The sequence below is a fragment of the Dipodomys merriami genome, unplaced genomic scaffold (genome assembly GCF_024711535.1).
Source record: "Dipodomys merriami isolate MVZ:Mamm:240054 unplaced genomic scaffold, mDipMer1.0.p SCAF_52, whole genome shotgun sequence".
NCBI lineage: Eukaryota > Metazoa > Chordata > Mammalia > Rodentia > Heteromyidae > Dipodomys > Dipodomys merriami.
Genome location: NW_027206091.1, coordinates 4,939,316 through 4,967,298, shown reverse-complemented (window position 1 = coordinate 4,967,298; position 27,983 = coordinate 4,939,316). Strand labels below are relative to the sequence as shown.

Genomic DNA, 27,983 nt, shown 5'->3' with positions numbered 1-27,983 from the left:
CACTAATTAACCAATGATACAGTGTCCTTTGTAAATACAGAAAATCCAATGTCAAAAGATACTGGTATAGCCAAACATGGGTGGCTTACACTTGTAATCCTAGCTACTAGGAGCTGAGATCTGAGGATCACAGTTCAAAGCCAGCCTGGGCAGGAAAGTCTGTGAGACTCTATCTTCATCTAACCATCAGAAAACTGAAGTGGTGCTGTGGGTCAAGTGGTAGACCATTCACCTTGAGCTGAAGAGCTCAGGGACAGAGCCCAGGTCCAGAGTTTAAGCCCATTACCAACAAAAAACAAAACAAAATATATCCAAATTAAGTATGGTTAATAAAACTTAGAGGCTAGTGTTTTTAACAAAAAAAAATTTTATTACCAAAATACAATATTAAAGTCAATACATGACAAACTCCTGTAAAGCAAAATAAATTATTCTAACATTGTACAGTATTTTCAAAGGTAGTTAAAGCAGCGCTACAGACCTTGCTTTGCTGTCTGGAACAGATCCACTGCTCCACCATGAATGCCATCCCAGAATTTCAGCTTTAAGGCCTGCAACCCCGGGTGCAGGATGATCTTACAAAAATGCGAATCATCCTCTTTTCTTAAGATACAGAACTCATTGTACTCTTTACATGTCAGTGTTCCAGAAATCTTTATGCTTTGGCTAAAGAAGCAATGCCATAGTGTTACACACACAATACTTCTTAAAAAAATACATGTATTCATGTCCATGAATATCAAACGCAAATTTCTATTAAATATACTTTATAGAATATTACTTAGAGCACCTTGCTGTACAAGTAAATAAAAAAGATTAAATAAGTGTCTATGAAAACTAAAAATAGATGTCTCAAGAGAGGACGAGTACTCTGCAGGAACATACAATGTAAACAAGGATGTCTGCCATTGGTTTTCAAGAAAGAGAACAGAAAGGAATTAGGTCACCAACAGTTCCTTGGAATAGGTCTGAAAGATCTACAGCAATGACTTTAGCCAGTGTCATGGTGCTGCAAGGCCAGGGCTCAGAGTTCAACATTAGCACAATATTGCTGAACATCATGACACCAACCTTACTCTGTTAGAACAAAGGAGAAAATGATAAAGCCCTGAAAAGTACTACTTATAATGATCAGAATGTATCAGGTGCCCCTGCCTTTATTGAATCCAATAACTTTCTTCTGTGTGTGTACTAGTACTGGGGTTTGAACTCAGGGCCTAGGTGCTGTCCCTGACCTTTTTTGTTCAAGGCTAATGCTCTACTACTTAAACAACAGCTTCATTTCTGGCATTTTGCTGGTTAACTGGAGATCAGAGTCTCATGGACTTTCTTGCCTAGGCTGGCTTTGAACTATGATCTTCAGATCCCAGCCTCCTGAGCAGCAAGGACTATAGACATAAGCCACTGGTGCCTACTCATTTTCTTTAAAAAAAAAAAAAAAAAATCAATGTTCACCATCATATCTTAAAAGTATTCAGAGCAGCAAACAGCATGAGCTTGGTATATAACAAAAGGTCTGATAGGGATAAAGTGTTATTCCTATAAACAGACCTCCTGGTGATTAATGTTCTCTCTTAGGCAATTACAATTGCGCATTTCATTTTCCTTACTACTTTTAGAAAACTCACTTCTTCTTGGTAGAAACGCATGGAAGGTCTGCTACACAGAATATCCTGTGGACATTGTGTATGTATATTCCCTTATGGTGCCTCCTCTGGGCCAGGAGGATCGCTATCAAGGTCACATTCATGTTTAAAGGCTTTGAACTTCTGGGTAAATGTTTTCCCACGGGGAAGAGAAACTTTAAATTCATGATTTCGGATGGAAAACAGAAGTAATAGCCAATGGGAAGTGGTTTATGAGAACAGAGAGAAGTAATTCTATAAGTAACACTGTTGAAACTTGCTTATTATTTTCCAAATGATTCTAATAAAATAAAAGCCCATGCCAATTCTTGGGAGGTTGGTAGAAAGAATCAAGGGGTCTGAGTTAATAGCAGTGAGAACTAATCTATAGATGGGTGGGAATGGGTATTAAGACATGGAACTATTTTATTTGAATTTAAAATTCGAATCACTTTTGAAAAGGAGAAAAATGAATATAAAACTCCAAATATTGTAGGTTTGGGGGAAATTATATATATATAATTTTACCTTTTCTAAAACCACGTCTCAGTAATGGATTGAATTCTACATTAAAGCTACCTATATCAAAGGGGCACGGACTTAGTTCTCTTTGGTTAACTCTCATCACCAAAAAAAAAAAAATTATAAAAAAAAACAAATTAGAAAATGTTTCAAGGTACCCAGCCCCAATTACTACAGTTCCTACTGCTCTTAACACAATTCTTTCATTTACTTCTTTCCTAAAATGTATGTGCAGAATATCCCATTCACAGAGCTCTAATTTGAGGGCCTAGATGTAATTAGGCACAGCCCCACTTCTAGACATTAGCAATTGATATTCAAAAATAGCACCATGAAGATGGTGCACTACAACAGGGCACCAGCCTCCTATCTTGTAGGCAGAATTTACTTTGATGAAACAATGCATAAAGAAGTGATCAGAACTACAAGAACACCTTGTGTATTTCACCCTTTCAACTAACTGCAATATAAAATGTCTAATTAATGAGATGTTTACTTCTATGTATCTGATGGCAAGATTTTTATGCAAAACATATTTAGGGGGTTTTCCTGTCTTCTTACATCAAACAAATGGAGCTTCTTTCAAAGAAATCCTATTGACTTGCCAAGTGCTGTTTCCTTAGAACTTTTATAACCACCCTGAAGTTTTACTGTCTTAAGGACATTTGGATATTCCTTTTCTGCTATAAATAAGTAATTAAACTCCTATAAAGAAAGATCCCAGTAGAAGTACTAATTTTAAGAAGTTTCTGAATTTCATCTCTCATTCTCCAAGTGATACTTGTTTTTTTCACACAAGATCTCACCCATGTAGTCCAGACTAGCCTTGAACTTGCAATCCTCCTGCCTCAGCCTACTGAGTACTAAGATTATAGGTGTGCATCATCAGCTTAGCCCTCTAAGTAACTTTTATCTTAATAATTCAAATTATTTTCCAGGGCTGACAGTGATGCACATTTTCATATTTGATTATGCTAGGACTCTTTCAGATGAGAGGGTCTCACACAGGAGAGAGGATTAAAAGTGGGCCTTGATCTTTAAAACTCTGAAAAGACTCTCTGAAAAGTACAGGTGTCTCTATGAACTTGAGATATGGTTTGAGATTGTCTCCTTTGCCCACAAGAAATGCATCTAAGTTTCAGACAACAATTGACTTCAGAAATGTCTACTTAGGATTTAAACTTGATTTACAGATGTCTTGTCTACTTTCTTAGAGTAAGGGAACAATTTAAACAGATCACCTCAAATCCTTCCTTGCACTGGAGAAGCCCTCCCAACATCCCAGCAGAGGTGTGTCTACTCTAAAGCAGGCAGGCAGACACAAAGCTCTTAGGGATCTGCATAAGATTGGAACTTCACCGCAAGTTTCAGAAGGGCTCCTGAAAGACCTTTCTGAACTGTTCGCACTTCTAAACTAGAATAAGCTGCAATAACAAACATACTCCACACTAAGAAGGGCGACAGAAGGTTAATATAGGATTATATATTTGCTTCCCTACACTCAAGATAATTTAAATATCGTTACTGCCTATCAATTTGGAATTCATCTTATGACAAGTTTGGTTCCAAAGCCACACCAGGTCACTGCTGTGTTCCCTAGTCATACTGTCTACCACCTCTTCGTCTAGTAGGTTAGTCACCTGTGGTTAAAGGAATCTTCCAGGCATTCTTCTGGCTAGTCTGTGCTTATGGTGGCATGCTGGTCCTTATTGAGAATGATGTTGACAATTTCACCCTCATGCTCTTTCATGTGATCCAGCAGATTTTCTTTGCTGGTTGATTCAAAACCACAAATACAACAACAGAAGAGCAAAACACAGTACTCCATTCCAGGAGGGGCCAGGCTGGAGGTCTTTTCTAAACTGTATGATATATTACTTGTAGGGCTCACTTTCTCACCCTCATTGGAATCTACACTTTCACTGGACGCTTGGGACATCAGTTCTGAAGTGGACAACAGATTTTCTGAACTTCCAGGGATCAGATCAGCTTTCTCTTCGCTGGTCGACCGAGTTTTTTCGGGGGATTTCCCTAGAACTCTTAAAAAACAAAACACACATTAGCCAGGTGCTCGTGGCTCATGCCTGTATCCTTGCTACTCAGAAGGGCTGAGACTTGAGGCTTGTGGTTCAAAGCCAGCCCAGACAGGAAAGTTCATGAGACTCTTATCTCCAATAAACCACTCAAAAAACCAGAAGTGGTGCTGTGGCTCAAGTGATAGAGAACTAGCCTTGAGCTGAAGAGGGCAGGGACAGTCCCAGACCCAGACTTTAAGTCCCACCACCAAAAAAAAAAAAAAAAAAAAAGAAAGAAACCCCCACAAAACCTGAGTGTGGTATACTATAGGACCAGTAGCTGCAATTCTAATCTGAACTGATCTGAACTCTGTGAGTTCTGTGGCTTGAACTCAGATGCTGTCTCTGAGCTGGTATTCAACCACTTGAACCACAGCTCTAATTCCAGCTTTTCTGGTCATTAATTTCAGGTAAGTCTCATGGTGATCCTCAGACCTCAGCTTCCTGAGTAGCTAGGACTTCAGGTATGAGCTGCTGGCACCAGGCCTGATCCTAATTTTTAATATTTGTGTACACACAGACACACACAAACACAGCAACCAAGGGAGGGAGAGGATCAAGTACCTGCCACTCTGTGAAATTGCATCATTAATGGCCTTGTTTACTTGCTCGTAGTTGTAATTTTGGTCACTGGCATGCTTCCACATGTGTGACTTCAAAGAAGGAGGATGGCTGCACACGTACCCACACAAAGAACACCTGTACAAGGAAAGTCAAGTATTTTAAGAGTAATGCCATAAGTAGTTACATTCCTTTTTTCCTCTATAGATCTGAACACAATGAATCTAAATCACTCCTGGGCATTCGTGAAAACTTCTTTCTCATTATATAATCTATATCCTTTGTACACAAATGCAATATATAGGCAAGTAAACTCTAAAGTATTACTTGTATAGCTTCCTAATCTTTTAAAATGTACATAGCTGTAGATCTGATGTAAAAATGGAACCTCAGAGTACAGATTTTTAATCCCATTTTTGATAATGTTCCACCAGTATGTTCTCATTAAAATCATGCATTTCAATAGGGATTAGTATAATGGTCCATCCTATGAAAGTATAATTTAATCATTCTATTAGCATTATAGAGTTAGAATGATTTTTATCTTTTTGGCATTATAAACATTGCTATAATAAGCACATTATGCAACAAATTAAATGAAGCTACTGATTATTCTTTAGGATAAAGTCCATTTCTCCCCTAAAAATGTGTCTTAAGAATGTTAAGAAAGCATGAAGTCACAGTGTATGTTTGAGACATTCTGTGCACCCCTACTTCCAATGCCTCTCTGGTAGAGGTGAAAAAACTCATACCCTGTGGGACAGGGACATAGCCATAATGCTTTGATCTGTCAGTATTTACTGTGTCAGGAACAAACCAGTCAGAATGGAGTAGCTCATAAATGAATAATGGATATTTTTATGTAAGTAGTGAATTACAAATTTTAGAAATGCCTAAATTGCCTTTAGTGTGTGTGTGTGTTTGCTCTGGGGCTTTAACTCAGGGTATCCCTTAGCTTTTTGCTTGAGGCTAGTGAGTGACCTACCACTTGAGCTATAGCTCTCCTTCTGGCTTTTTGGTGGTTAATTGGGATATTAAGAGTCTCGTGGGTTTTCCTTGCTGGGCTGGCTCTGAACCTCAATCCTGAAATCTCAGCTTCCTGAGAAGTTAGGATTACAGGTGTGAGCCACTAGTGCCCAGCTTACATGCCCTCTTTTTAAAGAGTATACCCAGCTCTGCTGTGATAACTAAACAAGACTTAGATATCAGCAGTGAAAGTTTCTTAGCTCTTACTTAACCTATGTTGCAACAAGTGTTATAAATCTTAAATTATTCCCAATTTATTTCTTTAAACCTTTTTTTTTTTTTGGTTGGTCATGGGGCTTGAACTCAGGGCCTGGGCAATGTCCTGAGCTTTTTTTTTAAAAAAATTTAAATATAGAGTAGAAACATTTAACACTTTTTTTGTTGTTGTTGTTGGTTGTGGGGCTTGAACTGTAAACTTGGGTGCTTCCCTGAGCTCTTCAGATCAAGGCTAGCTCTCTACCACTTGAGCCACAGCGCCACTTCTGGTTTTCTGGTGGTTAATTGGGGATAAGAGTCTCATGGGCTTTCCTATCCAGGCTGGCTTTGAACCAGGATCCTCAGATCTTTACCTCCTGAGTAGCTAAGATTATAGGTGTGAGCCACTGGTGCCCAACTTATTTTAACACTTCTACAAAGACATTTCTCTATACCTGATGACTTGATATAAAAATCAAACCCATCATACTTTTACCCAATGATTACTTGTTTCTGAAACAAAGATTACAAATTAAGTGAAAACAAAAATATACATATTAACTGGATTCTAAAGCAATTACTAATGATTTTTTTTTTTTGTCCCTGAGCTTTTCTGCTCAAGGCTAGCACTCTACCATTTGAGCCACACCTCTAATTCTGGCTTTTTGCTGGTTAACTAGAGATCAGAGTCTCATAAATTTTCCTGCCCTAGTTACTGGCTTAGAACTGCAACTCTCAGATCTCAGCCTTGTGGGTAGCTAGGATTACAGGTCTGAACCACCAGCACCTAGTTTTAAAATATTTTAACACAAGCACTAAGGTTCCACAGTCACTAGACTTACCTGTATGGCTTATCAGAGTTATGGATCCTTCTGTGGTTTCGGACACCAACGTATGTTGTGCTTGTGTAATCACACACATCACATCTATATTGTTTCTGGGCCGACGACTTATTCCCTAGACAGAATATTTGGAGAGTTTTAGAGGCAGGCTTTGGTAGGATGCATGTTACAGCACTTGCAACACACTGTTAATCTTATGCCACACAGTTTCACCATTTCAATTGGGGATTCCTCATCATCTCTGTGTAACCTGTCCAAAGTGGCTTCATAGATTCTCCTATGCCTAGCAAAGACACCCAGTATCTTCTGTAACCATCACTGGGTTGAGCTGGGCTGGTTTTTGCATAATCTCACCCCAAATTCTAGAGTATAATGAACTTGCTTCCTGCTGCCGGCTGAGTAGGGAGTAATTAGAAGACTGACTGTTGATCTGAAAAGTGTCAGGCTATTAATAGCTATCTTTTAAAAAATTAAAATTATCTTTAGTTGTACAAAGGAGTTTCAATTCAACATACTATCTTAACGAAACATTGATTTGCCAATAAGCTATAATTTAAACACAGTAATTTATTACTATAATGTGTGGTCATGAAGCATGTACAGTAAATTCTATAAAAAGTCTGGAGGTTCTATCCTGTAGCTTCCTTGGTTTACAACTTAATGTTAACATGGAAGGAAAAGCATCTGTGAATTCTGAAGCACTCCATTTTAGTATAGTGCAATTATATACAGTAACTGACAGGCTACTGGGACAAAGGTTAGGAATGGGTGGCTCATTGACACGTAACAGGGATCCAATGAAAACAGACCATGTAACCACATCATTTGCAATAGCAGGCCTTGGTGATTCATGTGTAACAGTACAAACTGAAGAACCTGACCTGTGCAACTGGCTCCTGAGGTTACATCATGCATTCTTGTCTCCCTCCAGTAGGCTCATCCCACCCTGTCTACTGTTACATATAGTAACAAAGCAAGCCTGCAGGCTCAAGATATGGGTAGCACTGGAGGAGCTTTGTGACTGCTGGCAGGAAGAAAGCTTAGGTAGAACACTGGCACATGGAACACTAAAGTAAAACTACCACTAAAAAAAGAAAAAACCCACACTGAAATTTCAACAAAGAAAAATCCTTAAGTTAAATTTACACTTTTGAAAATTGAAAGTTTTTTGCCTAATAACTACTGCCAGGCAGTACAAAATGTCCTAATTTCCGGGTATAAATCTATAATGTTAATATACACACTAATCATAATTACAATCTAAGTATTGCTCTTAATTGGTAGGTTAAAAACTTGGACTCAGTTCTAAATGGCACTGTTCCAAATATAGTTAAAAAAAAAACCCAGAAAAAAAAGTGCGAACTATTGGATAATGGCTTGTGTGAGAAATATTACAGATCAATGACAACTAATAAAACTGACAGATGGGAAACCCTAATATAGCACGGAATGGGAGCCTGTGCTACTTTGAGCAAATGTCTCCAGTGGAAAGAAGGTTGGATTGAAGTTCAGACAGTTGAGCTGAGTTTCTGCTATGCTACTTACTGCAAGTATGATCACGGGTGAATTATTTTACCTCATGGGCTATCACTTTTCTCATCTATAGAATGGAAATTCTAGCTGGGGCAGGCAATGTCCCAACCCTCGGGTGGCATAGGGCCATAAAATCATGGCAGGACAGCCACATATGCATCTTTTTGGCTGCCTATGGCTGTCTGCCTGTATTAACATTTTTGTATGGCCATCATCTGTGAATGTTTTAAGTGGCCCTTGGCAGTACCCAGCAGCTTACAGCATGGTTTGGCAAGTCTTCCATTTTTCCTTCAGGCAAAGTGTGCATTTATTTCCACATCTGGGGAAAACTTCTGCCCTCTTCTACATTGGAGAGCTGAGGGTAGAGGACGTGTTTGTGTGGTTGACACTAAATCCCTAGGGCGTGGACAACTGAAAACAATCAGGAACAAGTTACTTAAATGTCCTGAAGAAATAACACAGGAAAGGGCCTTGCCTGTGGCTCTTATTAGAACATTCAGCAGTGTTAATCTAGCTCTAACTTCTTCACTGGCCAGAGTTTCTCAAGGGCAGCCAACACCCAGTACTTGGCACAGTGCCTATCTTGAGACAGGCATTCCATGGCTCTTGGTAGAATGAATGTCTGTGGTTACCCAGGGCCTCTGTGTTGAAAGCATGCCACAAAGTATCTTGTTCCAATACGGGGACCCCAGAGACATTTCTCCTATTTAATGACCTTACTAAGTTAAATAAAGCAGTTTACTAAGTAGTTTTGACCAAGCACCAATTAACCTTTGTGAGCTAGGAATTTGTTCTTTGTCCTGTCCAGATTTAAGCATGCAGGAAGAGACCAGCACTGCTACTACGACAGAATAAAAAAATGAGATGAGCAAGGAAGGAACAGGGGTGCAATTCAGTGGTAGGGTGCAAGCATAGCACGTGTGAGGCCTTGGGTCCCATCTCCAGCATTGAAGAGGGGTAAAAGATCATGCTAAGCCATTTAATTCACAAAAAAAAGATGCTCCAGAAATGGCATATGCTGAACAGGTATGACTGTAGTAAAGTTTGGAATGGCTACTTTGAACTAGTTTCAATTTCTTTACTGAAAAAGTGACGGTAAGCTGTTAATACATTCGGGTTATTTGAATTTTTTGCATTTTTAAGATGGAGCTGGAAAAGTCGGATGTCAACACTGGTGCTAACTGCAGGTGGAGCTACTGAGTAGCACTTTATTCCTTCATTAGGGATTTATGGCGCAATCACTCTACTGTTTTAATGTCTCCTTTAAAAGGGGTAGGGAAACATAATGAATTAAAATAAAAGGAGGCAGTTAGGGCTGTTTTGCAGGAAGGAAACAAAAGTGTTTTAGCTCAGCCATCTATCGCAGGAACAGATGTCATGTCATAAACTCCTTTGTTTGGGATGGTTTTACAGGGGTGACATCTGTCTGACAAGGGAATTTTGTGCTACAGTGGTGTCACAGTCAGTTCTTTCTGAACATCCTCGAATCAGTTATGTTTTCTGGGGTATGACTTAATGAAACATTATGGCAAAACATTTCACTCTGCAGTTGTTTCAAACTTTAATTCTTGGGAAATCGAAAAACGAAAGTCACCCCAAGATGCTTTATTTCCCATCAGTACTGTGTACCAACCACACTGGAGTCATTCAGAGTGTATCGATTTAAGTGAACTGATGCCAGCCAGGCGGCACAGCTTACTTCATTTCTTCCACAACTCTCTGCATGCAGCACCCACCTCTTCATGGAGCTCTAATTAAACCTTCTGATTCTAATATTTCCATTACCAGCAACTCAACTGACGGATACTGAACTTGTACATAAAAGGGTATGTTTAAACAATGCAAATGAAATCTGGCAGCTACACTTGGAGGAGGTCACAGCTGCAAGCCTGAGAAAATATTTGAGGAAGGACCGACCATCTGCAAAAGCTGCACTCTGCACAGGTCATCTGGTAACCAGAATGGGACAAGTGGCTTCTCTATGCTTCAACTCTGCTGGCTTGCTGGGATTCCCCTTCCAAATCTATGCTGTTGCCTGACTCTTATGTGATAGTAAAGGTTTTAATTACACAGTCAGAAATTTAGTCCTCATGGAGTTACTCAGGACCTGATAATAATTTATTTTGATCAGTAACTGCAATTTTTTTCAGAGGCAAAAGAGTACTCATTCACTTCTGTGGTATAAAAACAGAGGACAATATAGGCTTTAGTCCTGAAAACCCTCAGGACAACACAGTAGAACTTAAAAATGAGTAAGTGTAGCTGGGTGCCAGTGGCTCACTCCTGTAATTCTAGCAACTCACAAGGCTGAGATCTGAGATTAAAAGTTCTAAGCCAGCCAGGACAGGAAAGTCTGTGAGATTCTTCTCTAATAAACTACTCAAAAAAAGCTAGATGTGGGATTGTGACTCAAGTTGTAGAATACTAGCTTTAAGCATAGAGTAGCTCAGAGACAGAGTACACACAGACAGACAGACAGACAGACACACACACACAGTGGCTCACAGACAGAGTACACACACACACACGCGCACACACACACACACACACACATGCACATACACACACACACACACGGGAGTGGATAAATATGATCAAGAACATTGTATGCCTGTGTCAAATGTCATAATGAAACCCATTAGTTTGCAAAATTAATAGAGGCTCAACTACCTTCCTGAATACATTTTCCATCAGCGGCATCACTAGCAATTCGTGGCTCATGCGAAGAAATTGACAAGGTTTCCGGAAGGCTATGCTGCTCTCTCTCATGATTCCTTAGTTGACTCTGAAAATAATGAGAGAAAATTTATATAGAGAGTCAGTTGTGGGGCTTGAGCTCTGGGCCTAGGTGCTGTCCCTGAGCTTTTCGGCTCAAGGCTAGTGCTCTACCTCTTGAGCCTCAGCACCACTTCCAGTTTTCTGGTGGTTAATTGGAGATTAAGAGTTTCATGGACTTTCCTACCTGGGCTGGCTTTGAACTGTGGTCCTCAGATCTGAACCTCCTGAGTAGCTAGGATTACAGGTGAGCCCTTGCTGCCCAACTAATATGTAATATTTTGGTGAGGAAGCTATTTAAGAAGGGGTTGATAACTTTCAGGGCCTATGGCCTAGAAGAGATTATCAATATTTTAAAATCAAACCTGTTAAAGCACTATTGGACACACTGGGCAACTGAAAGAAATGCACTAGAGCAACCATAACTTCACTGAAAAGGCAGTTCCTTCTTGTATATTTTTTGAAAGGAGGACTTAGATTATGGAACAGGTAGAGGCCTAGAGATGGGAGAGGGTAGAGAGCAGAGTGCTCAGGATAATGCAACACTGTCCCAAAAAATTCAGTGAACAACCACTGGATTTCCTTGTAAATTCTGCCTCTCAGATCTCAACAGACCGCTAAGGAAGTTCTCTTCCTCCACCCAAACCCCAGGAGTATAGCAGCAGCAAAAGAAACTTCCTAGATACCTCCTCCTAGAAATTTTCTTTGTAGTCTACTTGAATGTACTACCTGGAATTTCAAAATTAATGATGATTCAATAAATCCATGTTTGCTTTACAAAGAAATGAATAGCATTTCAAACTGCTGGGCATGGTGAGGTACACCTGTAAACCCAGCACTCAGGAGGCAGGAACTGTCCATGAAACAAACCATACATGGTTTTATCAGTACAGTGCTGCCTTTCAGTAAGTCTAATACAGTCTTTTTCCCTTTCTGCAATGACACAAATTACTGCTGTTTGGTCCAATGGCAGTTGGCATGTGTGAGGAGCAGTTTGGGGCCAGGTCAGATGGGGAATTCTTACTGCTGTGTGTGGGACCACATACACTTAAATCCATGTAGGTCAAGTGTGTGGAGTATGAAAATCCAATGGACAGTGCTTTATAAAAAAGTATGCAAGCTAAAACACAAAAACAGTTTAGTACAAGGGGCTGCAAGAAGGCAATAAACAAGCAGGGAAGAATTCGGAGCAGAAATACTGAAGGCCTAGCTTTCTTTCCCATCTTCATTACTAATTAGCTGGGGGACCACCTGGGCAAATCACAAAACTCTTTCAGAACTTTTTTTTCCCTTATCTATAAAATTAAGTTGACTGCAGTGTACTGGTGGCTCAGGCCTGTAATCCTAGCTACTCAGGAGGATGAAATCTGTGGATCAAGGTTCAAAGCCAGGCTGGGATTGACTTTTCTAAGTTTTGTTAGACTCTAATCAACCTAACAAAAAAAGAATATCAGTAAATTGAGGGGACTGGGAATGTGGCTTAGTGGTCGAGTGTTTGCCTAGTATGCATGAGGCCCTGTTTGATTCCTTAGCACCACATACACAGAAAGAGCTGGAAGTGGTGCTGTAGCTCAGGTGGTAGAGTGCTAGCCTTGAGCAAAAGCTCAGGGACAGTGACCAGGCCCTGAGTTCAAACCCCAGAACTAGTCAAAAAAAAAAAAAAATGAGGTGGCCAGAGAACATCTGTTAAGTCGTCCCCCCCCCCCCCTGAAATCCCCAAGCCTTCCAGAAGACTTGAAGCAATGTTTACCTTGTAATGAAAGGATTCTTCGCATTGTTTACATTGGTAGATTCTGGTCTTACAGTGGTTGATCATGTGACTCTCTAAGTCTTTGCTGTTGTTGGCTATATGCTCACAGATAGGACACTGGTAGGGCTGCCTCTGCCGATGGACTCGCAGGTGCTGCTTGATGTAACCCTTGTTACCGCTTGTGTAGTGACACAAGCGACAGCGGTAGGGTCGCTCAGCCTCAGGGATGTATTCCACCACATTGGTTCCCAACAGACTCGTATCGCTGTTGGGTTGGCACTGGGCATTGTCCTGAAGTTCCTTCAAAATGTCGTCGTCTGAAGCATTTTGATCTGTCCTTTCTCTCAGCTTTTCAATGACAGTGAGTAGGGACATACTGATGCCTGTCTTGACTTGGCCATCTGTCAATTCTTGTCCACCCTCTGGGAGTGCTAGCAGGGTAGAGTTGCTTTGGCTGAAGCTAGTCAATCCTTCTGAAGTGTTTTTAAGTGGTGACATCATTTTGGAATAAGCTGCCAATGGCCTATCGGCTTGCCTCTGCCCTGTATCTGGATCTAACAGGTTTATATCCCCGTAGTGACTAAGACTGGCTCTGGTTAGTTCGGCCGCTCTTATAGGCATAGTGACCAGGGCTTCAGCAGCTAGTGAGTGCAGCCTGAGAGACTCAGAATTTGTCCTCCTGCGGCCAGGTGGGGCATTCTCATCAGTGGCCAGTCCTTTACTTAGTAACTCACTATCTTTCTTCTCTGGATTGCTCCAGCCAATGATCAACCCTCCAATATCAACAGTGCATTTATCAGCACGAAAGATGGCACCAGTTCCTGCACAGCTGGCCTGGCCATCTGATGGGTTCAGGGTTTTGCCCTCATCTAGTTCAGCATTTAGGAGGAAAGGTTTCTGTGAAAGAGTTTCTTCGGCACTTGGCAAACGTTCCACAATCACGTTCACATGACCTTTTTTATTGGGGCTACTGCTGATGATTTTCTGTGCCGATGAAAGCAGACTGTCGGCAATCAAGCTCTCCTCGGCATCGGACATCACCTCGAGTGCTTCTTCCTCAGTAGGGTCAAGGGTAACCGAGCGACTTAGGTGTACCCTTTCTTCTGAATGCTGGTCTAAAGATGAAGATGATAATGGCTCTGAGCTGCAAATCTGCACCTGGACGGCTGGCCCATTATGGATACTCAGCTCACTGTCCCCTATGGCAATGACCACTGCATCCACGCCACCAGGTGCTGCCGACGTGGAAGAACCCAGCAAGCCCAGGGGCTCGTTTTCATTTTCAAAGATGGGATAGGAACAGTCAACTTCTCCTGCATGTTTCCAGGCATGGGTTTTTAACATTCTCTGCTGGCCGCAAGTGTAACTACAAAACAAGCATCTATACATGCCATACTGCTCGTATGCATACCATTTCCTCCTGCCCATCTCTGCCAGGGATGTGGTTTGGCTAGGGTGAGTCTGTGGACTGTCCATACTGACTGAGATGTCGCCACTGGTTTCGTTGGTTCTCTCTGTGGTCCTCTGACAGAAGGAGTTGGAGGGGGTACTGCACTGCTGGGCTTTGTGTGGGGTGTGATTGCTGATATCATTTTCATGTTCCTTTACCACATGAGCTTCAAGTTCCTCTTGGCTTTTTGATGTAATATGGCACTCTGAGCACATTAATATCACTTCATTCTGCTGGCCATGTAGCTTGATATGCTCTCTTAACACAGAAAATGATGAAGACAAAAACTTACAAAGGCTACACTGGTAAGACATAGCTTTGCTGTCATCATGGGCGAGAGACTCGGGGGTGAAACTTGCTTGTGACATCTCAGCCTTCCTAATAGCAGGCAACTGGGTTACTTTAGCTGGAATCTCACAAACTTCTTGGGTTTCCAGGGGATGAGTTGTCATATTTGACCGTGAGCGTTTTTTCCCAATTAGAAGACATTTTTGTGATTTTTCATGCTCCACTATCCTACTTAACTTTTGAATCACATGGATTAAGGGATCTGCTTTGGCTTTTCTGGGTTCATCAATTTCCAATGAAGGACTGATGATACCTTCGGCAGTCAATATGGCTTCCTGCTCCCCAACATCTGGCACCAACATGGCTACACTGCGGCTTTCTTCCATATCTTAAAAAAAAGAAAAAAAGAAAAAACGGTAAAGAACAACAGAAAGAAAGAATGCCAAGTTACAGGGCAATCTGAAGTAGGTAACTCAGGACATCAATGTCAATTTAGTTTCTAAGCTAATAGGAACCAACTTTCCTTCCCTTCCTTAATCTCTGTCAGTATTGGTGCTTGTATTCAGGGTTTGTGTGCAGTCCCTCAGCTCTTTTGCTCAAGGCTAATGTTCTATCACTTAAGTCTCTTCTCTACTTCTGGTTTTTGGTGGTTAATGGAGATAAGTTTCAGGGATGCCAGACGCCCAGTGGCTCACGCCTGTAATCCTAGCTGCTCAAGAGGCTGAGATCTGAGGATCACAGTTCAAAGCCAGCCCAGGCAAGGAAAGTCCGTGAGACTCATGTCTCCAATAAACCACTAGAAAACCAGAAGTGGTGCTGGGGCTCAAGTGGTAAAGTGCTTGCCTTGAGCTGAAGAGCTGAGGGATAGTACCCAAGCCCAGAGTTCAAGCCCCATGACCAACCAAAAAAAAAAAAGTTTCAGGGACTTTCTGCTCAGTTTGGGGTCAAACCATAATCCTCAGATCTCAGCCTCCTGAGGAGCTAGGATTATAGACATGAACCACCAATGCTCAGCTTGATACAATTCTTGAGAAACTATTTTGTGTATCAAAATATAACTGTAGTTTTATCACTGAAATCATGAATTTCTTTCTTCCCAAATCTTCAAACTGTGAAAACTGAGTCACGTAATTTACTATAAAGGCCACAGTGAATTTTGAGAAGTACCACTTCCTTCTTTTCCTTCCTTTGATTTATTTCTTGAAGAGAAACCACAAACTATGAGGTGGCTTTTTTTCCCCCTAGAAGTCATATTTAGTGGTCAACTATTACTTATAGACACATATAAGTACTTCCTTTTCCTAAAAGGGAAAGGGGCACCTAAGAGGAAAAATGTTGATGCTCCACTGTGTTTCAGGTCCAGAAATGCACCCAGTCCTTCCAAGGGGCTATCTGTAGGTTCTAATAATGCATCATGGCCATGGAAGCCACTAAGTATACTCATAAATCTTAACAGCTGGATACAGTGATGCAATCTCAGTTACTTTAGAAGTAGGAGGATCATGGTCTAAGACCAGCCAGAGTAAAAGCTCGAGACTCTATCTGAAAAACAAACTACAGCTAAAAGGGCTGGAGGTGTGGGTGTAGTGGTAGAATGCTTTGCAAGTATGACTAGCATAAAGCCATGAGTTCAAAACCCAGGTCTGCTAGAAAGAAAAATACTCTATCTTTCTAAGTTTTGAATATTCTTTATATTTCCTGGCATCACTTTTATTTCAAACATTTCCTTTGGCTTACATGAGACTAATTTGTTGACTTGGATCGCATTTTTAAGTTTAGGCTTTTTTCCAGCAACAAATTTTGTTTTTCCACATTTTTAGGTGCATTCTGGAGTCTTACTCAACATTCAATAAATGCCAGCAAAATTTCCAGTAGCATTAGCTACAGACCAAAGACCATGCACTATTCTTAAACTTTAGTACAGGCTCTAAATTCTTATTTTATGTAGTAAATCCTAGCTCCTGTTCCTCACACAGCTGAAGCCCTTGCCACCTAACCTATTTAGCCAGAATTCACAATGCTTATACCCCCCACAGGGACAATTTGCCCTATCCACCAGCCACCCAAAAGCCTTTCCATATATAGGTCCACATCAGACAAATATACAAACCTTTTGTCTAGGCCAATACTTGGTAGTAAGATTGTAGGATGGGTTTTCTGACTACCTCTTTCTTAACTGCCTTCAAGGCAGAATGCGGAGTATCCTAGCTCCCAAAGGCCATAGGTTCTTCAGCCTCTCCCCCAAAATACATCTCAAAAGGATGAGTTTCTCACTGGATGCCCCAATGGCTGGTGTCTGTAATCCTACCTACTCAAGAGGCAGAGGATTATGGGATTTGAAGACAGACAAGGCAGGAAAGTTCATGAGACTTTTATCACTAATTAAGCAATGAAAAGCTGGAAGTGAAAAAATGGCTCAAGTGGTAGAGCACCAGCCTTGAGCAAAAGAGGGACAATGCCCAGGCCCTGAGTTCAAGCCCCAATATGCTAGACAGCCAACACACACACACACACACACACACACACACACACACACACACACACACACACACACACACACACACACCCAGGCCCTGAGTTCAAGCCCCAATATGCTAGACAGCCAACACACACACACACACACACACACACACACACACACACACACCCAGGCCCTGAGTTCAAGCCCCAATATGCTAGACAGCCAACACACACACACACACACACACACACACACACACACACACACACACACACACACACACACACACACACACACACACACAGTTTCTCTCTTCATCTTACTCAGAAAGACTTTACACTGTTAAAGTCACTAAAGAGGAAGCCAATGGGGCCTTTTGTGACTTTCCCAATCATTTTTCCCAGGCTAGGGTTTCACAATTTCAAGCCAAGGAGATCTGTGACTCTTCCTGTGACTATGGGTTTCCCTAAAGGATCATAATTTCAAGCATTATTAATTTTATGGATTTTTTTTGCAGTTGAAGTGTTAAATGCAAATTAGTTCAATGATAAGGTTAATATAAGCCTTCAGTTTCTTGGCTAAGATTTGGTTCTCTACCCTCTCCAGGAAGTGTGACGTCCCCATACACTGATTGATAGTCTAGAGGTTAACAGTAAATGTTTGCTCAACAGACTGTGCACACCCACAGGGTAACAAAGGTGACTCCTGTTATCTCTCTTGCTCTCCAAGATTTAAGAGGAAGGAGGCAGAACACTGCTAATCACTCCCCAAGGAGAGTTCACTGTGTTCCATTCTAAAACAACCCCCCCCCAAAAAAAACAAAAAACAACTCCACAACAGTGAAATAAAGGGAGTTTATCTTATCTCAAGAAAAAGACTAATATAAAAAAAAACACATTTTGAAACTGTGTCTGCTCAGGCATTAGGAGCTAATGGAAATTTGCAGCAGATGCTCCCATTTTCCCTGAACATTTATGTAAGCACCTCATTTTGGAGGCTGTATACATTTGGGGATACGTACAGTAAGGTAGCTATAAAACAGATATGACAACATAAAATGCATCAAGGAACACCTGAAAAACTAGTTTGCAGCCACATGCAAAAAAAAAAAATCAAGGCACAAGTGAAAATCCATTACCACAAGTCTACTAAACAAAAGATTAGGCAAACAGCTCACAATAAAGTACACAGAGGGGAGGTTACTAACACAAGCTTGTTAAATATTCACAAAAACTTTAGACCAGTCAAGCTGTCTCTAGGCATTATTGTATGTAACATATAAGTACATGTTATATGCGTATGTATATATAAATATAGATACAAATATATAAAATAAACACATTTAATATACATATGTATATTTATATATACATATTTAAACATATTTATATTTATTATATGGTATATAATATAAATATATGTAATTACACACATAACATATAGATACAAATATATAAAATACACGTTTTATATAAATATATGTACATATATTTATATATGATATATAACATAAAATATAAATATATAATTATATACATATAATAAATATAATATAAATATATTTAGACATATTTATATAAAATATATAAATATACACACATATAAAACATACCATATCAAGGGATGTAAATTTATATGTACATTTAATAGAAGGGATTAACAACAATCACAATATAGATTATCCCTGGACTCCAAGAGATTGACATAAACATTGCTGAAAGAAATGATCATGGTGAGCTGGGGGGCTCCTGTGAAATTCTTACCTCCAATTAACTACCTAAAAGCCAGAAGTGGAGCTGTAGGTCAAGTAGTAGATCCTAAGTGAAAAATCTAAGGGACAGTGCTCAGCCCTGTGTTCAAGCCCCAGTACCAGCACACACACATGCATGCACGCATGCATGAAAGAAAAATTACCATGCTGGGATAAACAATAAATTCTGTCAATCAAGATGCGTGTAGAATACCTAAGAATTCTTTCTGCTTGTCTAAATGCCTAAATTTTACCATAAGAAAAAGTTAACACCCATCCCCACAAATCATGTGTAAGACAGAAAGCAAATGATCAGAAAGCATGATTAAGTTTTAAACTCATAGGACCCACAGTTAATAACCAAATTCTGCAGGGTGCTGGTGGCTCATACCTGTAATCCTAACTACTCAGGAAGCTGAGATCTGAGGATTGCAGTTTGAGGCCAGCCTGGGCAGAAAAGCCCTTAAGACTCTTATTGACAATTAAACAGCAAAAAGCCAGAAGTGGAGCTGTGGCTCAAGTGGTAGAGCGCTAGCCTTGAGCACAAAGAGGCTCAGGAACAGTACCCAGGCCCTGAGTTCAAGCCACAGGACTGACACAAAACAATAAACAATTTCAGTAAGACAACTCCCTACTCCCAGGAGTTGAAAAGAATTAAGAAACCCTTCCGACTTAATCACCTTCAAGGCAAACCTTCAGATAACAGCTAATAGTCAAATCAGCTGAGACTGACAGAAGAGCTCCCTTGGACTAAGAAAGTAAGCAAAAGGCTCCTCCAGTATAAGCAGTAGGTCAGACGATATCCACTTGCTCAGCTAGGCCCCAGTGTCATCTCCATTCTACTTCCTGTTCCAGGAGGGATTACCTCGTAGGGCTCCTCTATTCTCAGGGTTTCTGGTTCTTTTAAGCCAATGGAACGCCATTACAGAGCAAAGGAATAGTGAGGCGGGTCATTGTTCTGGTTTCCTATCTCTAGATCCCCTTGAACTAGCAGTGTTCAACAGGCCATTTCTCCCCAGACAGGGGGCTCTATCAGACTTAGCTTATGGTTCTGATGGTTATCCCTTTTTCAGATGCTGCTAGCTTCAAAGATCCCTCAATGATCCCTGTGGTCTGCCTGTGTAAGTCCAACACAATTACTAATAGCACTTTAGTAAATGTACCCTCCTGGATTTACCTTAACCCTAATTGGAACAGAGGCAACCATAACATTATCATTATTTAGAAAGTGAGAATAAGCATGTTTGGTGAGAAGATCAAAATGGCTGAACATGAAGGTTCACTAGGACAAGACTACAAGTATTAGAAAAATATTTTTTGTGTGTGTGTGTGCTGGTATTGAGACTTGAACATGCAGGGCCTGCGTACCCTTTTGATCGAGGTTTGCACTCTTCCACTTGAACCACAGCTCACTTCTGGCTTTTTGGTGGTTAACTGGAGAGAAGAGTCTCAAAGAATTTACTGTTTGAACTGACTTTGAACCCTGACCCTCAGATTTCAGCCTCCTGAGTAGCTAGGATTACAGGCCTAAGCCACCAGCACTTGCTGGCAAAATATTTCTTTTGCTCCAGACAAAAGTGCCCCTAGTTAGCTTTCTGATTTTAGGAAGTCATCACCTCTGGAGGTTTTAGATTCTTCAGGTATAAAACACAAGGGTAGAATTGGATGAACTTTTAAAACCCTTAAATTATAAACGGTCTATAAAAAGTGGAACCCACTTAGACTTTACACTTTACTAATGGCAGCTGTATTGCATTTGATTTGAAATCTTTAGCTAAATGTAATTATTACCACAAATAAAGTATAAATATCACATGTCTATGAATTTCATTGTCTATAATTTCTTACCTGGCACCTCGCCTGAGAGAATATTCTAATTTGGCAGCTGTAATTAAGACATAAAGTCTAATGAACACTACCTGATATTCAGGTTTTGTAGAACTTACTCAGTTCCTATTATGTGCTGATCAGTGCTGGAGGCTATAGAAGGAAGTCTTTGACTTGTAGGTGCAAGTCCAGGGTGTAGGGTCTGTGTAATTCCTATGTAATTTCTGGTATTCTTTGCAGACAAAGAACCTCACAGTTGTAAAACAGTCCATGTGAAGTTTGCAGAGTACAAGAGTAACTGGTTCAAGAACTGGAAGCAGATCTAAAACTTTCTGATTTTAAAAATATGTTTTCTCAAGGCACTGGTGGCTCACCTCTGTAATCCTGGCTACTCAGGAGACTTGACATCTGAGAATCACGATTCAAAGCCAGCCTTAAGTATGAAAGTCTGTGACACTTTTATCTTCAATTAAATACCAAAACGCTGTAAGTGGAACTGTGGCTCAAGTAGCAATGTCAGCCTTGAGTGAAAAAGCTAAAAGACAGCACCTAGAACTTAAGTTCAAGTCCAACACACACACCCACACACACCATAAAAAAACCCAAAACAACGTGATGCTTTCTCTAATACAACAATTTCCCCCTCAATTGCAAATGAGAACCAAGCCATATGAAACATCACTCTTAAGTAGTAAATTCTTACATCTACACTGTATCAAACATGAGCGTGTATTTGATCCTTATAATTCTTTGGGAAGGACTAGATGGTACCATATAATTTTATAAAAAAGGAAACTGAGTGAGGTATAAGTGACTTACCCAGGGTTACATGGCTGCTAAGTGGCAGAGCCAGTGTCTTTCAAATCAATTCCTGAAATTAATACAGTCCTTGATCAATCTTCAAATTCCAGCTGTGACCAAGAATGAAAGTTTACAGTATGAAACATTTCTCTTTGGTGGTGAAACAAACTTACAATGGCAGTGAAAACTTGCCAATACACCAAGAAACTTGGAACAATGTTTATGCAACTCTATTATGTTTAATGCATAAACGTTTATGCAACCCTATTAAATTCACATAATTTAAGTAATAGATTTGATGACTTTATAGTTAAGAAAAAAGATCTGGAAAACTCTTAATAATTGTACATTTTGTTTTATCCCAGAATGCTGTAACTGAGTCTTGGTTTTACTGACCTAATTTGTTAACTAGTCTGGAAAAACAAAATCTATATTGCCATTTTAATGCTGACAATACAACCTAAAAGGGTGGCTATGCAAATTCTCCAGAAATAAAGAACAACAGAAAAGATGACAATAACTTGACCTATGCAATTTCTTGCTTTGTGTCTTTCGTTCTTTGGCTTTTTCCTTTCCTAGTGCCTGTACTGGAGGGGGTTGGGCAGTGGGAGAGAGGGGTTGGGAGCTGCCCTTTAGCTTTGTAGCTCAAAGCAAGTGCTACTATCAATAGCCACAGCTTCACCTCTGGTTTTTTGGTGGTTAGCTGGAGATAAGAGAGACTCATGGACTTTCCAGCCAGGGCTGGCTTCAAATATGGATCCTCACATCTCAGCCTCCAGAGTAGCTAGGATTACAAACCCCACACTGAACCATTGCACCTTTTATTTTTCAAGCTGGAATGAGTCTAAAAAGTTTTTTTTTTTTTAAATGCTCTTCCTTTCATCTAGAAACCTAGTGATTATCTTCAGAAGATACTGCAGGTGATACTGCAGGGCCTCCAGGTGAAGTTAATTTTCAAACGCATCCTGGTGATAAAAGAAAGTAGACTTTCTCAGGGAATCAATAACACACAAGCCACGGTAAGGAAAAGTACAAACTCAAGAGGTGATAAATCCACTAACTCCCTGATAAGCGCTGACGCGGCGAGATAACAAACTCCAGAGCCCGCAGCAGTAAAAACCCAAGGCGACTACGGCTTTGGGAAGGGAGGGTGTCACCTTAATTCCTGACCCAGGCCCTTCCACGCCAACCACTCCCCTCCTTCCCCACTCCCAAGTGAGAGAGGTGGACTTTTCCCAGCAATCTGTCTGATCTTCCCACCCCGGGGACCATGATTACTACTTATGGAAGGCCAGGACTGCACTTTTTTTTTTTTTTTTTTGCATTCGCTTTTTTCTATGTTCCAACGCTATGGGGGTGGGGGCTGAGGACGATCCACTGGAGAAACAATACCCTGGGTGGGCGGGGTGGGATGGAGGCGGGGGGGGGGGCGAGTAAACTGGCGAGTGGTCGGGTGCCATCCTGGCAGGTCTAAGCGATTTTTCCCTTCTGGCACGAAAGCCCCGGGAAAGCAGCGACAGGCTCCGGCGGGGCCTGGCCTGGGGCCTGGGTGGGGGAGTGACAGGAGGCCGGGAAGCGGAGCGGCGGGGCCTCCCCGCAGCCCCCGGGGTGAGCACGGGGTGGGTAGGTGGGGGGGGGAGAGGCACGGGGAGGTGCGGTCTCTAACAGGCCTGGCGGGGACAGGGCCTTGTGTGGCGGGCGGGTGTCAGGCCGCCGGTGCAGGCGGCGGAGGCCTGGGCCCACGACGCACATGGCCGGCGGCGGGGTCCGCGCGCGGAGCTGTGTGTGTGTGGAGGAGGCCCCGGTACCTGAGGGTCGGGCGGCGGCGGCGGCGGCGGCTGCTGCTTCCGCGAGCCTCCGGTGGCCGGCCAAGGCCTTGGGGGTGCCCTCACTCTCGTTCCTCACCCGCCTCTCTCCCGGATTTTTCCCCTCTTTGCCTTCCCTCGTTCCCTCTTCCTCACTCGGGAGCCGCAAGATGGCGGCGCCGGGGCCGATCACGTGAGACGCGGGCGGGTCAGGTGACCCTGCTGGTCGGGGGACGTGGGCGGGGTAGCGATAAGCCACGCCCACCAAGGCAAACCCGGGCACTTGCCCTTCTGGCGGGAAAGAGCGAACGGGTGGGCTGCTTGTGGGGTTCGGGCCTCACCTTGGCTCTGGCGGGGTGTCGGGGGGGCTTTGAACCGTCCTGTCCTGGGTTGGAGAGGTCTAGAAGTCGGTGAAAGTTCACTGTGTACTCAGGTAAACGTTCTGTGTGCTGATTGAGCACCACCCCACCTGCCCACAGTTATCCTCCCCACAGTTATCCTCCCACTAAAGGCTTTGGCTTTCTGACCATACTGTGGATGTGAACAGAGTTGAGATCTTCTTACTTTTTTAAAATATTACTTTATTATTGAGGTGATTGTTTTATGCCAATCCTGGAGCTTGAACTCGGGGCCTAGGCGCTGTGCCTTAGCTTTTTTATTCAAGGCTAGCACTATACTACTTAAGCCATAGCTCCATGTCTGGCTTTTTGGTGGTTAATAGAAGAACTTCGTGGGCTTTCCTGCCAGGGCTGGCTTCAAACCCTGACCCTCAGAGCTCATCCTCCTGAGTAGCTAGGATTACAAGCCAATGGTGCCTGGCAGGAATCTTCTTTCTTTTCTTTCTTCTTTTTTTTTTTTTTTGTCAGTCGTGGGGCTTGAACTCTGGGCCTGGGTGCCGTCCCTCAGCTCTTCAGCTCAAGGTGAGCGATCTACCACTTGAGCCACAGCACCACTTCCTTTTTTTCTCTTTCTTTCTTTCCTTCTTTCTTTCTTTCTTTCTTTTTTTTTTTGGCTTTCTCATCTTAAATGTAGAAGTCCTAGCTAACGCTTTAATCCAGGAATGTCTGAGTAGGGGTAGTGCTAGCCCTAAGAGGTCAATTTGCTTAACAGCATTTTCTGGGGTTGTAAGGACAAATATGGTTAATTTCCACAACGTAACATAACTTTGCTGAAGGTCACCATAGTGTTTGTCATTTGGAATACCCAACAGGATGTGAGCAGTCCTGTTTGGGGGTCCACTGCTAATATGTTGACATACAAAGTGAGTGATACACAGTGTTTTCCAAGAACACTAGCTTGTTTGTATTACATACATATACATATACATATACACATACATATACATATACATATGCCTGTACTGGAGCTTGAACTCAAGACCTTGCACTCTTACTTGGCTTTTTTTTTTTTTTTTTTGCTAAGGATTGTGGTTTGAAACCAGCTTAGGCAGGAAAGTCTATGAGACTCTTGAAGGTTTGACTCCCACCCTATTATCCCAGGCAAAATCCCAGGTATGTGCGAATTTGTTTGATGTGCTGGCAGGGCAATCCACATAAGCCCAGCTGTAAACATCCCATTGTGGGCCCAACTGAAAAACCCCCACCTCCTTTGACCTAGTGGCTTTTTCATTAACCTCTGCCTCCCTGCTTAGTTAGACCTCATATAAACACCCAGCTCTTGTCCCAACTCTCTGGCACAACTCCAAACCTGCAGGAATGTCTGTGTCCTTCACTGTTCCTCAATAAACAATCCTCGCCTATTGATGATTGAGTCCAGCCTATTCCTTTTCCATTCTCCTCCATTTTCCCAACAACTCTTATTTCTAGTTAACCACCAAAAAGCCAAAAGTGGAGATGTAGCTCCAGTGGTAGGAATGCCAACCTTGAGCAGAAAAAGCTAAGGGTTTTAAGGTATATTAAATAGGGAGGTTTCATTAGGTAGCCGGTGAAGAGAACACCACGAGCTATTCAGGCAGGAGAAGTTTATTTAGTGAACTGCTGCCCTGGCCGTGCATGGTGGAGAAGCATGGCTGAAAAGGAAAAGGGAACCACCCACCCCTGGGCCAGGACTTATCTAGGCCAGGGACAGGAAGAGGTGTGGCCAGGTAGGGGCAAAGGTGTGGCCACACTAGATGCGGATGTGACCCTGAGGTCACATCTTCTGACCTCCTGAGGTCAGATGGGAGGCTTGTGACCAGAGGTGGCCCAGGCTGTGACCTAGCAGGAGGGAAAGGTGACTGCTTCCAGGTCTGCCAATTGCCTAGGTAACAGATACTGGGTGGAGACTTAGCCAAGAGGTAGGGAGGTGTCCTTCTGCAGACCTTATAAGGGTGAGCTCCCAGGCCCTGAGTTCAAGCCCCAGTCCCAGTACCAAAAGAAAAAATAAAAAAGGAGGAAGAGAGAGAAGAGGAGAAAAGGGAGAGAATATAGGATACCAAATCTGGCTTAAAACAGACAACTTCAGAAACTTGTGACACATAAACGTTAGCATTTCTTTTTCCTATAGAACTCTCCAGAAAAAAAAAATCACAGCAAGTCAGAGGAATGCAGACCTTCGGGTGCTTCAGGTGTAGTTGCATTCAACTTGCAGAACATCTCATCTAAACTCTTCTCCCACCTTTCTCCTGCTGCAGAATGTTATTTGTCATGATTTAATTAACAATCATCGTAAGATTCAGTGTTTCAGATAGGAAACTTGCTTACTCAGTTATCTCACATCTACTCAATGGATTCTGATTCTCTTCCCAGATGAGAGATAACTCAGATAGCTAGTCCTGTCTCATTATTCTATTTGGAGCTCATTAATTAGTTGATAAGGTTAAAGGTTTGATTCTTCTACAAGACTCATGGGTCTGTATCTCCCAAAGTGACCCGGGAGTCTGATAACACAGAGTGCTTTACAACTTAAACCAGAACATTCTACAAAATTGGGGGACAAGAATAGTGTATGAAGTTGCAAGACACCAAATCACTTGAAATACGTGGAGTCCTATTTGTTTCTAGCCATGATACTTCTGAAGGACACCTTATCTTTGGTGCACTAAGGTTATATTTTTTTTTCTTGAAAGGATTAATCTTTTTTCTTTTTTACTTGTGCCAGTACTGAGCCTTGAACTCAGGGCCTCATGGTTTGGTTGGCCTTTTTTTTTTTTTTTGTCAGTCACGGGGCTTGAACTCAGGGCCTGGGCTCTGTCCCTGAGCTCTTTTGCTCAAGGCTAGTGCTCTACAACTTTGAGCCACAACACCACTGACAGTTTTCTGGGGATTCATTGGAGAAAAAAGTCTCGTGGGGACTTTGCTGCTTGGGCAGGCTTCAAACTGTTATCTTCAAATCTCAGCCTCCTAAGTAGCTATAGGATTACTGGTCATGGGTGCCTGGCTTAATAGTCATTTTTTTATCAAAACCTTATAAAATTGCATACTGCCTTGCTTCTGTGGATTAGCTCAGTGGAATAGAGCACCTACCTCGATGTACAGGCTCTAGGTTCTGTTTCTAACACTACTTCCACAAAGGAAAGGTCAAGGAAAGATGAGAAAAGGCTGCAAGGCAATTAAAGGCAAAAGGATGTGGTAGCATGTACTGAGAAAATAAACTCAACCCATGTGCTAGGGGCTCACACACATCATCCTAAGATCTGAGGATCATGGTTTGAAGCCAGGGCAGGGCAGGAAAATCCATGAGACTTTTATTTCCAATTAACCACCAAAAAGCCAGAAGTGAAAGTGTGGCTCATGTGGTAGAATACCAGTGTTGAGCAAAAAAGCTAAGGGACAGTGCCTAGGCCCTGAGTTCAAGCTCCATTACTTCCTTTATTATTTTTTTCTAACTTCAGATGTCAGGTATATGGATGCACAGAGTTTAATTATAGGAGTCTTCAGAGATCAAAACGGGGCTTCATCATTAAGAATAATGGCAAGGCTTGATTTTATTAATGAACGAAGATTGCTTGATGTAAGTCAGAAGGCATGAAAGATGAACAGACATGACATATTATTATACATACAGCTGTCAGTAATAAATTAACATTAGCTCTGGATTCTATACACTTTGCATCCTGAATATACACCTAGAAATACTTCATAATTATAGTTCAGGTCTGAGAAATCATCATAAATTATCCATCTGTCATTCATCCTCAGCTAAAAGCCACAAACCCATGTTATTTCAGTGCCACATATTGATGTCTAAAATCTCTGGTGATATGAGACACACATGTTAATTAATTTCTTACTGAGGGCCCCACATAGGGCAGAAAATATACTTGGAAGAAGAGGAGAAAGCAGGGTTGACTGTGAAGATTGGGGTTTGCTGACAGCTAATGTGGGCTGTCCTTAAGTTTCAACTTCCCTCTTTTGGGTCTGAGATATTAATTTGTTTAGAAAAAGTCCATCAAGAATAGGAACTGGCAGGGAGCCAGTGGCTGGTGCCTGTAATCCTAGTTACTCAGGAGGCTGAACTCTGAGGATTGCAGTTCATAGTCAATCTGGGCAGGAAAGTCTCCCCAATTCTTAAAATTTTAAGTAATTGTATAAACAGGTTTCAGTTACACAAGTCAGATTTTGAGTACAATGCCTTTTGGTCAGTACTACCCTTTCCCCATCTCCCCCAGTATCATTCATACCGTGAGACTCTTTTCTCCAATGAATTGACAAAAAGCCAGAAGTGGAGCTGTGAGTCAAGTGGTAGATCTCCAGCCT

General features: G+C 41.7%; 1 protein-coding gene across 3 annotated transcripts; it reads right to left on the bottom strand.

Annotated features, from left to right (window-relative positions):
* Positions 1–349: 349 nt before the first annotated feature.
* Positions 350–23,450, bottom strand: Znf507 (zinc finger protein 507). 3 transcript variants are annotated; one of them, XM_069998534.1, is made up of 7 exons: positions 23,290–23,450; positions 21,500–21,591; positions 12,905–15,030; positions 11,050–11,164; positions 6,847–6,961; positions 4,787–4,921; positions 350–4,186 (listed from the first exon to the last, which is right to left on the bottom strand). In XM_069998534.1, exons 3-7 carry the CDS (start codon positions 15,026–15,028, stop codon positions 3,823–3,825), a joined length of 2,853 nt encoding a protein of 950 aa, XP_069854635.1. In that variant the 5' UTR covers positions 15,029–15,030; positions 21,500–21,591; positions 23,290–23,450; the 3' UTR covers positions 350–3,822. The 3 variants fall into 3 exon arrangements, with proteins under 3 accessions (XP_069854635.1, XP_069854636.1, XP_069854637.1); XM_069998535.1 differs by having other exon boundaries at positions 21,500–21,551; XM_069998536.1 differs by lacking the exon at positions 21,500–21,591.
* Between the last annotated feature and the right edge of the window lie 4,533 nt (positions 23,451–27,983).

Coding starts and splice junctions, on each gene's coding strand:
- Znf507 (XM_069998534.1), bottom strand. CDS start 15,028: ATGGAAGAAAGCCGCAGTGTAGCCATGTTGGTGCCAGATGTTGGGGAG. Junction 6,962..11,049: donor TGGAAAATGTATTCAGGAAG/GTAGTTGAGCCT, acceptor TATTCTGTCTAG/GGAATAAGTCGTCGGCCCAG. Junction 4,922..6,846: donor AACTCTGATAAGCCATACAG/GTAAGTCTAGTG, acceptor TTCCTTGTACAG/GTGTTCTTTGTGTGGGTACG.